Here is a 14821-nt window from a genome sequence, read left to right as displayed (position 1 = left end):
TTTTCTTCTTTAGCATATAAAAAAAATATAAAAGGGTTAAGCTATTACATGCATGTAGTACGTGTAGGATATAAAAAGTGTGAAAACATTTAGATTTAGTCCACCAGCACTGTTCTCCATGTTCTGACACACCTTTGCTAATATTATGAAACCTTCTTGGTAAGTATTGATGAATCAATTTTTATTGATGTATCGATTTTTTGGCTAAGTATCTCGTCATTTGGTCTGCTTCCAAGTGGTCGACGACTCAGGTTGAAGTGGAGAACTTTGGCTACTGAGCTGAGTCGAGCTGGGTAGGCTAGGTGGCGAGTTGACTATGGTGCCGAGCTGCCTATGAGGTGCCGAGCTGACCAGGTGGCGAGCTGCCTGTGAGGTGCCGGTTTAACCAAGTGCCGAGTTGCTTGTGAGGTGCTGGGCTGACTAGGTGCCGAGCTACTTGTGAGGTGCCCGGCTGAGCGGGTGGCGAGCTGGATTGATGAGCTTCGTTGCTCTTTAGAGACTTGCTTGCTTGCCCCCTTGCCATTGGGGTTGGTGCCTTTATATAGGCATTGTTTGGCGTAGGCTTCACGGACCATATCCGAGATTTCTGCGAGGTCATTTAAGTGGTTCGAGATTCTTGGAGGTAACTGCCATGCACGTTGGCCACCCTTCGGATCGTTCGGCACGTGGGCTAACTTCCAAAGATCATGGGAGTGTTAGGATATGCATGCCGAATTTTTTGGGGAGCACACCTCGCAGGTCGCTAGGTCGACGCTTGGGCCAGGCTGCCAAGTCGCGCCAGGGCCAGGCCGCGCCTGTGCCGGGCCGTGCCTGTGGTGGGACACCATCAACTTGGCTAAGGCAAGTTGTTGCCAAAGTGGTTCCAGGTGTCACCCAGTTGTTCTGAGGTGCCATGTGTCACAATATCATTGGAGGGTCAAATCCGCTCTCATCAAGTATGGATTTTTTTTTTTTGAGAAGATGAGACTTAAAAAAAAAAGAGACTCTTGGAGCTTTTAATTTTAGACTTAAGTACATGGTTTTTAAAATTGGATTGGATCGGACGGTCATACCAGAAAAATCAGGAGCCGATCAGATGATTGGTTCCATTTTACCCTAGAATTGTTGATTTGGTCGGCAAATTATTGACTTGGGTGGTTAAACCGTTTGAATGGGTCATTCATTTGGTTTAAATGGTTGGACCGTTCAACCAGAAAACCAAACCCCTAACCGATTCATTGTGCGGTTTTAAAACGGTGCAACTTCATCCCAATTGGTTAAATTAAATCCAGTTAGGTATAAAACAAAAGGAGGGAAGGTTTGGGAGGGATCTGTAGACGTGTTGGTTTCTTAAGCTTGCACAAAAAGATCCTCAAGTGATAAAAGAATCTGTAACTAGAAAATTATCTCGTCATCACCATCTAAGCCACGTCCCAACTATATATGGAGTGGGGTCCAAGATGAATCTTGTTCAGTGCAAATCCTTTTCAAGCTTCTTTCATCTCTTCAAAGTTCTATCCCCTTCAACTGGTAACAGTTCACGAAGCTTACTCTTATCTCCACCATCTAATTGCCCAGCTTTTGTTATATAATGTAACATACTAGGGTAATACCAAGACATACAAAAACACCCGAACTTCCCAAATCAAACCACAAAACTACACTCTAAATTAGAAAGGTGTCAATTGATTTTCGTTTGATGACCAAACCCATATACAAATCTTGTTGTTTCTTGTTAGAATTTTTGTTTCTTAATTAGTGGGATAGACTGTACTTGGTTGCAGTGCAATTTTATTTACATAGTACAAATAAAAAATGTATATTCTCATTTAATTTTATTTTGGGTTTTGTTTTATTATACTTCATGCCTTAATTTATTTCATTTGTAATGCAATTAAATAAAATAAGTTAAAATTTGAAACAAAAATAATTCAGAATTTACAGTCGAATCATTTGCACTGCTACAGTTTTGCATCAGAATAAATTCATTTGTATTGCAACCAAATACAGTCTTAGGATTGATTAAAGAAGGTACGTGATACGTCTTGGATTGGCGTACGTGATACGTCTCATCACCCACACCCTGCGAAGTGCAAGCAGGTGGACACGGGTAGAAGGATGCCTTTGTGTGATGAGAATAAGAAAACACCATATCTTCTACCAAAAAAAACAGAAAACACCATATCTTTTTTTTTTCCCTTAGATTATAGAAGAAAAGCTCAAAAAGTAGACGCGCTTTTGCTTATGGCTTTACTTGTACAGAGATGTTGACTACGGAAGGTGAACTTGGAGAAGCTCGTCATCTTGATTAGAGCATGGAGTCTCTATGACTCATGTTGGGAAATGAAACTCGGGGATGTCCCTTCCCAATTCCCCATTCCCCATTCCCCATTCCCCATTCTCATCGTGGATGATTCAAGAGGGGGACCATGCGCCACTGTGTTGGGGAATGTTTTTGTACCTCTGCTGTAAATGATGGTTGCGGTATTCCTACTTTGAACATTCACCCATTAACGCAGATGAGACCCATATGAAGCAATGTGACCATCCCAACTCCCAACATACAGCAAGGTTTTGGGGTGGGGGCCTGTGAAAGCTTCTGCATAAGACAACAAGGACCTGCTCTTTCCTTTTATTCTCAAAAAAACCAATTAAGAGTCCGCGTTCCATACACCCGTGGTGAACCTGCGAATGAGAAAATGACACGTTGATCAGGCCAATGTTAACGTCCGTTTGAGCGTTAACATGCTCCGATCGGTTCAATCGGATGGTCACGCGAAAATAAACCGGTTCGTGTTCTGGAACATAGACAAATTTCTTCGATTTTGTTTCCCTTCGAGAGCTCCTTCCACCGAGCCCTACCCTTCCTCCACTGGTGGCGATAGAGTTCCGGTGGTTGATCGACAGTGGCAATGAGACCTCTGGTGGCAATGTGTTCTTCTCTCTATGGAATTTGATTTTTGATTTTTGAAGCCCTGAAGAAGCTAAAGCCGTAATTTATAAATCCATCCAGAAATTATGGCCGGAAGAAGCCGAAGTCCATGCCATCACATTTTCATGGGCGATGAGGACGAATAGAGGGTTTTCCTTTGCATCAGAAGCCTTACCATTCAGGTAGTGCTAGGCGCTAGTTCGGGGCGACAATGGAGGAGTAATAGAAGGTTTGCCTTTGCACCAGAGACCTTACCATTTCAAAACACCAGAGACATCACCGTTCAAGCACTAGGTGCTAGTTCGGGTTTCAGACGGCGTAGTGTTCTCGGTGGCAGTCTGTTCGGCTTTTCTTCCAGTCGACAAGGGAGTGGAAACACCAGAGACCTTACCGTTCAGGCGCAGCTGCACAGCCACACACCCAGGTGCTTGCTTGTGATTGTTGTGCTTCCTTCTGAAATGCTTCTTTATGCTGGCGAGATCGCCGAGTGCGTGGCAAGGATCATAGTGCAAGCAGCTGGGCTATGGGCAAACAAACACTCTCTTTCGAACCTTTGGTGTCTCCCTCTTGAATAGCTTCGCCTTACCACCGAAGTTACTTGTCGAAGAAGAAGAAGATAAGAGGAGAAGAAGAATACGTCACCGCCGGAGGTCTTTTTGTCGTCGTCAATGAACCGCCAGAGCTCTATCGCCGCTGATGGAGGAAGGATTTGCTGTATGGGTAGTGTTCGGTGGAAAGAGCTCTCAAGAAAACAGAAAGGAAGAAATGAGGTCCTTTGTCCCAGACCGGTTCGTATCCGCGTGAACCGTCCAATTGAGCCGACCAGACCACGTTAACGCTCAAACAGACGTTAATATTGGCCTGGTCAACGTGTCAAATTCTCATTCGCAGGTTCATGCGTCCAGTGCACCCACGGGTGCGCAGAACGCGGCCTCTATTTATGCACCTACATGACATATCATATAAGAGATGTGATTCATTCAACAGAAAATTTCTCAAATTCCAGAGATATAAGTTTTATTGCTTTTGTTTTGGGATAGAAACTGCAGATCTGGCAAAGTTTGGACATGACAAGTTGCTTTCCAATAATTTATGAATGTGGTTGGCTCACAATTCGATAAGATGCAAAATATAAAAGGTTACAATAGATTTTTTTTTTTTTCTTTTGAATCCTTTCATTTCAATTTCTAAAGAATTGGTTTTAAAACCTAAAATTAGAAGAAAGAATCAGAATTGGACTGAAACGTCGACCTCCTATTATAACTATGAAATCTGCCAATGTGATGGTGACAATAAGGTTCTTGGTTAGATGGGTATTCAAATTTGCAATCTCTAGACATACCCACAAACAAATATATGCATAGTGGCATATATTAGAGGTTCAGATATGATTCTGTTTCTGTACATCATTGATGAAAATATTCCGTACTTAGGGCATTACGATAATTTGAACTACAGGAAGAATTTGACGTTGATAAGTCCTGGTCTAAGAGAGAATTGTAATGTGAAAGCTCAAGTAATGACAATTCTAACGATTTACAATTTGAGTTGCGTCTTCAATTTTATTTGGAGTTCGGAAACAAAAAAGAACTCACTCGTAAACAAGGAAAATGAGCGGTTTCTAGAGCTGTTTTATTGTTCTGATTCTCATTCGCAGTTGGAGCTTTCATAGCAGCGAGGTTCAAAATATCATCACATATCAGCTTATATTGGCCAATACGAATCGTATCAGAGGTTTTCCTATATACCCCTACAAAAGGTGTTTCGGGTCGACGAGTGATTCAGAGGATAGACCAACCCCTAAAAAAAACAGTACCAATACAGGCTGACATGCCGATAGGACGTATTGCTCTGTATCGATATTTTGAACCTTGCATGGCACTAAGAGAGAACCCATTGGAACAAGTATCCACGGGCAAGAGAAACTTGGGTTTATTAGCAATTTTGAATTACATTGCTTCCATAGTTTTAAGCTCTTAAAGAAAATGCAAATGAAACAGATACCGAAAGCCAGACAGATATTTCCCCGTGCAAGGCTGTAAAGGCTGTTGGAACGGACCTTGCACTGAAGCCGATCTCGAGGAAAGCCAGACAGAGATATTTCCCAGTTCAGGTTCGAACGGACCTGAACCCTATCAAAGAATCAAGTAATGTAGCTACAGAACAGGTCGTTGGAACAAGGAGAAAGTTGGTCACATGGACAATATCCATGAATAAATGATATGAAAGTATTTTTTAAGAATCATAGTGAGTGCTTAAACGACGATTACACTGTTATTTGTCGGACAAGATTATGGTAACACCTGAAAAGTCCTAATATATAGGACTGAAAAGAAATTTCCAGCCATTAGGAATTTTCTGGAATCTTGTTTCCACCTCCAGATGCTATGTACTTGGCAACATCAGCACAGCAAGTAAATTTATCTGCTGCCTCATCGGGGATCTCAATGGAGAATTCTTGCTCAAAGGCCATGATAAGCTCCACCTTGTCCAAGCTGTCCAAGGACAAGTCTTTTTCAAAACTAGCTGTTTCAGTAACCTGTTAAAAGTTCAAATGCAATTGGAATCAGCTTTGTCCATTTTGTAATTTTGCCCTGGGCCATGCATGAAGCTGGTTGGTAAGCTGCGATCAAAATTAAACTTGCAGTCTCATATTAGAAGCACGACATTACTTGGTTGAATTATGGTTTCGACAAACAAATAAGGCTCAAACCCAATCCAATTGGTTATGCTACCTTTAGACTCTTATCATCTGAGAACAAATAAATAACAATGATCAGATATACAGAAGAAAATAGAAGTAGAAGCTAATTACCTGGGCTGCATCTATCTTATCAAATTTCTTAACCAGTCCTATTACTCGGGTCGTTATATCATCAGAGCTGGAAGTTGTTACTGCACACATATGACGTCTCAGTCTGCCTAATGCATTCCCTTCTTCCATGAACAATGATTGCTTTGCAGAACATGGAACTCTAACATGCCTTAGGATAGCGCTTCTTACGTTTCGCATGGTATTGTCAGCTGAGTGCCACTGAAAAATTATGTTAGCTCAGCCTGACAACTCAAGATAACGTACATACTAAAAAGAAAGAAGAAATAAATTCAAGTTTTATTGATACATATACATACCTCTTTTAAACAGAACGGAATGGAAAAACAGGATTCATGTAGCTGATGATTCATACATATAATAGTCTTTTTATAAGAACTACAGTACAGAATCCTTGTCAAATGTTAAACTGAGGATTGACTTGGAGAAGGTTAAATGCTTTTTGAAGAACTTGGAGCACGCACTGCTTCATGGTGATTTCAACTTGGCTTGAATTAGGCCCAGAAACTGCAACTTACATCAAAACTCCGGAGTTGTCTTTTGCTTAATCAATTGTCTAGAGCCAAAACCCAACTGAAAACACTATTTATCATCATCATCATCCATGCCTTAACCAACTATATGGGATCTGGCTACATGAATCCTGTTTCACCAATCCATTCTATCTAACACCATATCCATTGTTAAATTATTAGTGTCTAAATCATTTCTAACTACTTCTACCCATGTCCTTTTTGCTCTACCCCTAGCTCTTCTAGCCCCTTCAACTTGTAACAGATCACTTATTCTAATTGGAGCTATTGATCTTCTATGCATGTTACAAAACCATCTTAGTCTACTCTCTCATTTTATCACCTATTGGAGCTACTCCTAGGTTCCTACAGATGACTTCATTTCTAATCCTAGCCTTTCTATTTTTTCCACTCATCCGTCTTAGCATTCACATTTCTGCCACTCATTTTTTTGAACATGTTGTTTCTTGACAGCCCAACACTCTGCTCCATACAACATAAGATGGACTTACAACTGTTTTATAGAATTCCTTTTAATCTTAGTGGTATCTGCTTTTCACATAAAATTCCAGATGCACCCTTCCTAGGTTCCTACGGATGACTTCATTCTTAATCCTATCCTTTCTAGTTTTCCACTCATCTGTCTTAGCATTCACATTTCTGCCACACTCATTTTTTGGACATGTTGTTTATTGATTATCCAACACTTCGCTCCATACAACATAGGCCTTACAACTGTTTTATAGAACTCCCTTTAATCTAAGTGGTATCTGCCTATCACATAAAAGTCCATATGCACCCCTCCATTTTGCACATCATGTTCTAATTATTTGGGTGATATCCTCCTCAATCTGTCCATTGTTATGAATTATTGAACCAACGTACTGGAAATGGTCACATTGATTTATCTCTTGGTCTCTAATCCTAAGTGTATCTTCATTTACACTCCTGTTATTATTAAAGTTACATGTCATTCACATCTCTTGGTCTCTAATCCTAATCTAGTCATGCTCTCACTTACTTATATCCTGCCCTTTTATTTCATCTATTTGGGAGTGGTTTCTCTCTTTATTTGGTTGTAGGTTGACTCCCCCGTCAAGCATTCGAAGCCTCTTCATCTATTCTGTTGGTAGTCAGATCATAGAGAGGGGAAAAATTTTGTGGAGGTGCACCAGGGCAGTGGTTTGTTGGACGATTTGGGAGGAAAGGAACCAAAGGATATTAGCTGAAAAAGAAAGAAGCAGGGACACATTTATAGAAGTGATTATTTTGAGGGTAGCACAGTGGGTAAAGACAATGAACCTATTTGATGATGTTCCAACAGAGACCATTGTGAACAATTGGTAGGAAATAGCAGTCTCAGTGCCAAGCAGAATCAATGTCCATCCTTTGTGGCACCCCCCGATGGAAGGTTTCATCAAACTCAACTTTGATGGGAGCAGTGAAGGAAATCCAGGGCCATCCAGGGTTGGTGGTGTTTTCAGATTGGATGTAGGTTCGGTAATAGCTCTTTTTTCAGGAGTAATTGGAGTTGGGGATTCACTGAGAGCAGAAATTCTGGCTCTGTTGGACGGAGTGAAAAGGGCTAAGGAGCTGAATATAAACAGGTTGATTATTGAAGGAGATTCACAAGTGGTGATTGGCTGGATAGAGAAGACAGGTGATGGGTTATGGACATACATTAATGAATGGAGGCAATTCAAGTGGTTAACTCAAGGAATAGATGTGCATGTCCAGTGGATTAAAAGATGTGCCAATTCATTTATAGATGCTTTGGCTAAACAGGGGGTCGAAGAAATCATTTGTTTTGGGCTACACTGTAATTTTCCTTTTGGGGGTGAGGTAAGAGGGTTTACCTTCCCCCACCTTTGTAATTAAACATTTTCTTAATTAATGAAAGTTTTCTGTTACTGATAAAAAAAATTACATGTCATAAACTCTGTTTTAGTCCTACTTACTTTAAAACCTCTTGTTTCTAAGGAATTAGTCCATAAGCTTAATTTTGCATTTAATCCTTCTATAGGTGTGTTGAGGAAGAAAGGAATGACTCTTGTTAACCACTGTTGTTTATGTGGGGAGGATGAGTGGCTACTCTCACTGGCTACTTGTATTTGGCTGTTGAGGAAATCTCTCCCTCAGCAGCCTTATCTTATCCTTTCTATTAATAATATTCACCATTTCTCAAAAAACAAAAAAAATGAGTTTCATCAATTAAAACAATGTCATCCACAAACGTGCACCATGGAACTGAAAACACTATTTATGATTTGTAAAAAAAAAACATGTTGTACTTGCATTATTAGAACAAGGAGAATATGATTCCATCAACCATCCTAGACCTTACTGGAAGTAGCATTGAATTGGGGCCCTCAAAGAAGATATTCTACTTCAATCATAACCATCTAATCCAAAAACCTCAGACTCTTCATCTTTAAATGAATGCAATATAATAAATTAAAGCCTCAAAGAGAATCCATAACCATTCTATAATATCTATACAAAAAAAATTATAATAAATGTATTGATAACCATTCTATAATATACTTTAGGGGACCTTTGTTGGATTGGGAAATTGATGACTGTACAAGGCTGCTGTCAGTATTGCAAAAGGCAATTGATCCTAAGGTGGCAGATGAAAAGTGGTGGAAAGAGTGTAAGAATGGAAGATTTACTGTTAAATCTCTTTACAATGCATTAATAAGGAATCAAGTAGAATCTTCTTCTCTCAAAGGAATTTGGGGGAAACCAATTCCTCCAAGAGTGAAGGCTTTTGCATGGCTGGTGTCAATGGGCAGTGTCCTTACACAAGACAACCTGAAGAAGAGAGGTTTTATAATGCTGAGCAGATTAGCATTTAATGGTTAGTTGCAATTTTGCAAAAGGAACATGGGCTTTTTTCTTCAAGCTTTTCAGCATTGATGGTTGGTCTTCTGCTAAGTGTGCAGATATTTTTGAAGCGTAGCCAAGGCTATTAGGAAACATCAAAGTAAAAATCATCTGGAGCTGCATTCCTTTTGATGTCTGTTGGGAGCTGAGAAAGGAAAGAAATAGAAATTTTTTTGATGGGAATATGAAGAGAAAGGAAAAATTAATGGTGACAATCAGCTCAAAATTAGTCTTAATTCTTCCAGAATTTATTGGCAGACAAAAAAGAAGATTTTGGTTCAAATTTGTGGTCTACTTTGTTAGTTTAATTTTGTATGGGCTTTGAGTTTGGTCTGTTTTTGTATGGTTATATTGTAGCTTCTCTTTTGTTTTACTGGGTGGTAACATTGTCACTCAAGACACTTGTATCTTTTTATCATTAATATAGTTTCTTATTTATTTATCTTAAAAAAAAATCTCATTGAAGTCAACTGATTTACTGTGATGGCTTCTGATGAGGGCGGATTTGGCCCTCCAATGATATTGTGACACATGGCATAGGCGCGAACTGGCGGCCTAGCATAGGCGTGAATTGGCAGCCTGGCCCAGGTGTGACCTGGCGGCCTGGCCCTGGCGCGAACTAGCAACCTGACGGCCTGGCCTTGACGCGACCTAGCGGCTTAGCCCAGGCGCGACCTGGCGGCCTGGCACAGGTGCTAACCTGGTGACCTGCAAGACGTGCTCGCCGACAAATTCGGCATGCATATCCAAACACTCCACGATCCTTGGAAGTTGGTCCACTTGCCGAACGATCTGGAGGGTGGTCAATGTGCATGGCGGTTACCTCAGGGAATCTCGGACCACTTAGACGACTTCTTGGAAATCTTGGATGCAGTGCGTGAAGCCCACGCCAAACTATGCCTATATAAAGGCACCGACCCCAATGGCATAGGGGGGGCAAGTAAGCATATTCTAGCTCTCATACTTTGTGATTTTTAACTCACAGTCTACTATGAGAGTACTGGCTTAAGCATCGGACCGATCTCGCCGGGTTAGCCACCCCGGGTCCTATGACATTGGTTCCTCGTAGGTCTCTAAAGAATGACGAAGCTCAACAATCAATCCATCTCGGCACTCTGGTCAGCTCGACAACTAATAGGCAGCTCGGCACTTTGGTCAGTTCGGTACTCTGGTCAACTCGGCACCTAATAGGCAGCTCGACACCTAATAGGCAGCTCGACACTCTGGTAAGCTCATCACCTAACCTGCCTAGCTCGGCACAGTCAGTTCGACACCTAACCTGCCCAGCTCGGCCTAGTTAACTTGGCACCTAATCTGCCCCCAGCTCAGACCAAATGACGAGGTACTTAGCACAAAAAAATTGATACATCACCAAAAAATTGATTCATCAGCTTCCACCCTAACAAAAATAATGCATATCAGAAGAGCTCTATTTGGGTTTGCTCCAATTACTTGTCGACGAATTGCTTGCAAATGATAAAAACTTATACATGACATAATTAGCGTTATACTTACAAAACCAATTTTAGGAATTTCTGAAGATGACATAAGATTCAAAGGTTGAGTGTTGCATGTGGGGGTGGGGGAGTTAAAACAGTCTCCAAGTTCCAATACTTCTACCATTGCTTAGATAAAATTTATAATGGTTTTATGAAGGAAAGATTTAACAATGGAGCACAGCACCCTGAAAGCAAAGGTGTGCCGGTAATAAGAATTAAGAAATACAGTACTTGATTAGGGGTTAACAGTGCTTTATCTCTAATTGTCTGCCTTATGAATCAAACTTGAAATGCTAGAGCAGAGCAACTCCAATTTTGATTTGACTTGGAAAGGCATAGATCTTAAGAAAAAAAAGGAACAGAAAAGATGACATCCTAAAACTTTCAACCAACCAGTCATCATAAATGCCAAGTTCTTTTGCACAGTAGTAGGGGTGGAAAATGGAGGAAGTTAGGCTGGGTTGGATGCATGTTGAATACAGACCCATCCATTACCCACCCACACTCAATAGTAACAGATACTAATTACATATTATTGGGTTGCAACTCTGCCCATCATAACCCACCAACTTTGACCCATCCACACAAAGTGATTAATTTTAGAAAAACAGAATTACATTCCATATTCACATGCCATGTGGAAAGAACCGGAAAAAACATAGAAAAAAACAAATAATGCAGAAAGACAAAAATTAATAAAAAAATAAAAAAAATGCAGGAAAACACAGAAATTGTTTTAATAAAAATTTAGCAAAATTATTTATTTCAGCCCCAAAAGGAAGAAATTGTAGAAAAACACAGAAAATGGTAAAAATTAAAAAAAAAATTATATATTACATAAAAAAAAATAAGAAAATGCAGAAAAATACATAAATTGATACAAATTTGAATATATATATATATATTTCAGCAAAAAAGTAGAAATACACAGTATTTGATACTATTTTAAAAAAATAATATATTTCAGCCAAAAAGAAAATGCAGAAAAACACAGAACCACCCCGCCTTCCATTCCTAATTCTCTATTAAAGTTAAGTCCCCTCACATGTTGGGATTCTCTGATTGTAGGAACCCCATGTAAACCTAATAGAGAATATGTCACTGAATATCCTTATAAGTAGAAAATAGATGCCCTCAGAAGTCATTTTTTAAGTCCTCCAAAATGCCCCATGTCATGCAACAGCAAAGCAAATTATCATCTATGAGATTTGACAGCAAGAACATAGCTTGTAAATCCTTATAAAGCTAACAGAATGAATGTGATACCATGCAAACTGAAATATTTACTATTTAACATATAATAGCATTCAATAGAGCTTGAGCAAGGAAAGTGTCTAAATCCACTACTGTCTAGTAGGGTATCAGTAAGCAAAGTTCCAAACAAATGCTAGAGGTAAGAGTATCTAAAAGCAAAATCAATTAAAAGAAGCATCTAAATATTTAAGGGACAATGGAATTGTCTAAGGACATTAATTAAGATTACTGCATAATTATGACACCACACATCTCATACAAGGCAGGTCCCAGTATCATAGTGAAATGTGCAGTGTCAGATCATGTTGGAAAGGAGTTAGAATGTGTTTTGTTGGCAGGGGATCTCAACTTGTTCAGAGAAAGCCTACCGCCTACCAAAAAACACACCAAAAAGAATTCCACTTTGGAACAATGCAAAAATGAAGCAGTTAAGTCAAACAAACAAATTAACTAATGCAAAAAAGTAAAATAGATAGCAGGTATATTTTTGCAATTTCAAACTTTCACATCAAAAGTTTAAACTGGGTTTAATTTTTTACATAGTATTTAGTTGAGGGTCAAAGGTGAAATAGATAACAAATTCATGATGTAACCCTAGGAAGTGGCAAGCGAGTGAGTTACAAGTGGATGCAAACACATGATACAATTCAACAATGTGACATTACAAGTAAGTGACAGAAGCTATTTGTTCACAAAAATTCTGTAATAAGCTTATGCACTGTTGAAGTATAGATTTTTTTTTTTTTTTTGTACAGGACAACAGGGTGATAGGTATCTCTCTTTCTCCAAAGTTCTTCTATTTTTTATGAGTAGCGATTAAAGCATTTATTGATCTATAATACATAATTTACAGTGTAAGCTGTTACAAGTTAGTTTGACATAGTAATTTGTAGTCCTGATTGATCAAGCTGAAACACTCAAGCCCACTACAGCACCAGAACCACAATTGGGTACCAACTATATCCAACCATCTCACTGTTAACAAGACATAGTATGAACTCACCAACCTTTCAACCCTGTCCAGCAACAACCAAGTTTTTCAAAACCTTCAGAGCCACAAGGTTGACAACAAAACCTTTAACTGACCCACAAACAAGTAGGAAAGCTTCTACATTACATAACAAGACATAAGGACGTTTCTAATGGATGTATTCATAGGCTCTAAGAGGATAGAACAACTAAAGTTGCATAATACTACTACAAATCACTTTAAATCAGCCTCTACTTCTTGAGCATAACCCTGCGGATCAAAATCAACTAATATAAAACTCTTTCTGAGAAGCCACGATTAGAAACCTACCAAACTGATTTATAGAGCTGAAATAAGAGAATAATTATTACCTAAAGCACAATTAACAACCTAAAACCTTCTCTACAGAACAAAGGAAAAATTATTACCTAGCCGAACAAAGAAAATCCTAAAGCCTCCTGTAAAGTCATAATTCCCACGTAGAGCGCGACCTTGAGATATTCAATTCAAACCAGTCAAGTCTCGTGGTTTACGGAGATGCGATTTAAGTGAAAAACCCTAACCTACTCGCAATGGTACTGGGAGGCAATTTGCATACTACGCATTACGCCCAGATTTTAGTTCCAAATGAAGCCGTTAGGGCGTAAAAATGGTTGGCATTCTGCTGCAGCCGCAAGCTACAACTTGGGACTTCCCTAGGTGATGCTAACTTTGTATGAGGAGGAGAATGAGGAAAAGGGAAACATACCGCTCAATGGTGGTTGCTGCAGCAATAAAGCTCCTCCTCTGCAAATGCAAATAGGTGGAGACTGGAGAAGCGGACGTGAAGAGAGGTCGTCTCAGAAACGTTCCAACCCGCGGAACTGCAGGCTCTCCGCGGTATGAGAACTGTCAATAGGTCGGTTCTTACCGACTGGTCGAACCGAACCAAACCGATTTTGTTGGTTCTGGTTTTATCATTTTGTCCCCATTTATAAATGTAATTGAATTTGTAAATTTACGTTCTGGCACTTGTATTGTTCTCTCTCTATCTCGAGAGAGGCTTCTTTTCGAGTTTTCTCGAGGCTTATGTTCTCTCAGTTCCTTGTCTGTTTCCACCTTAGAGTTTTATTTTGGGATGGCTCGTTGGAGTCCCCTCTTTGTTCTTTTGTTTTCTCCGTTCTCCATTTCTCTCTCTTATCTTTTTGTTTCCCTCCTCCCTTGCTTTCTTTTTTCGTTTCTGTTCTCTCACTTGGTTTCACCTTTTGTTCTTTCTCTCTGTTCTCCCATTTGGTTTCTCCTTATCTTCTGTCGTTTTTCCCCATTTGTTTGCTCTTTTCTTTTTCATTGTTCTTTTTTGACCTCTTTTTTATACTTTTTTTTTTTCTTTCTATAGGCGTTTTGACTTGGGGTTACTTCTCTTAAATCATTTATCGGGCGATCGACACCGGTAGGTGTTGCTTCACGTCTTGTTGTCCATGATTGAGTTAGTTCATGATTCTCCAATAGATGCAGTTCATGGCACAATTCTCGGACGAAAGCAATTATGGATGGTACTTATAGTCTCTGGTAGCAGTTATAATGTGTGGGGCTTTTTCCGTCTTTTGCGGATTGGCGACCTCCCTTGTTGGTTACAGTCTCTTTTGGAAACCTCTATTGTCAGTTTCACTTGTAGCTTGTGGTGGATTGGAGTTGTGCTTATCTACTTCTATTGGTGATTTTAATTCACCTTTGTTTGGTTGTAGAAGTTCTTTTGGTTCTCTTTCATCCATTTCTATATTTTGTTCATCTTGAGAAATTGTATCTGAATTTTTGGTTGGCCTTATTAGCAATTCTTTGTATCAATCTCTTGACGGAATGAAATATGCTTTAAGCCTTAAAAAAATAGATTTTCCAATTTTCTTATAATTTTTATTATATTTTATCTTAAAATGATAAATTTGAGTGATAAGGTAATTTTGGTTAAAAATGCATATA

General features: G+C 39.4%; 1 protein-coding gene across 4 annotated transcripts; it reads right to left on the bottom strand.

The window, feature by feature from the left end:
* Window positions 1–5099: 5099 nt before the first annotated feature.
* On the bottom strand, window positions 5100–14121 carry MTACP3 (mitochondrial acyl carrier protein 3). Of its 4 annotated transcripts, none has more exons than XM_088955687.1 (4): window positions 13614–13943; window positions 13294–13356; window positions 5727–5945; window positions 5100–5450 (listed from the first exon to the last, which is right to left on the bottom strand). In XM_088955687.1, exons 3-4 carry the CDS (start codon window positions 5922–5924, stop codon window positions 5259–5261), a joined length of 390 nt encoding a protein of 129 aa, XP_088811813.1. In that variant the 5' UTR covers window positions 5925–5945; window positions 13294–13356; window positions 13614–13943; the 3' UTR covers window positions 5100–5258. The 4 variants fall into 4 exon arrangements, with proteins under 4 accessions (XP_088811813.1, XP_088811825.1, XP_088811819.1 ...); XM_088955699.1 differs by having other exon boundaries at window positions 5727–5935; window positions 13614–13753; XM_088955693.1 differs by lacking the exon at window positions 13294–13356 and having other exon boundaries at window positions 5727–5935; window positions 13614–14121.
* Window positions 14122–14821: the final 700 nt, after the last annotated feature.

Source organism: Nelumbo lutea, chromosome 1, assembly GCF_056320005.1.
Source record: "Nelumbo lutea isolate HS-2025 chromosome 1, American lotus-T2T, whole genome shotgun sequence".
Taxonomy (NCBI): Eukaryota; Viridiplantae; Streptophyta; class Magnoliopsida; order Proteales; family Nelumbonaceae; genus Nelumbo; species Nelumbo lutea.
Note: the sequence above shows the minus strand (reverse complement) of the source record. Positions and strands in the feature narration are given on the sequence as shown.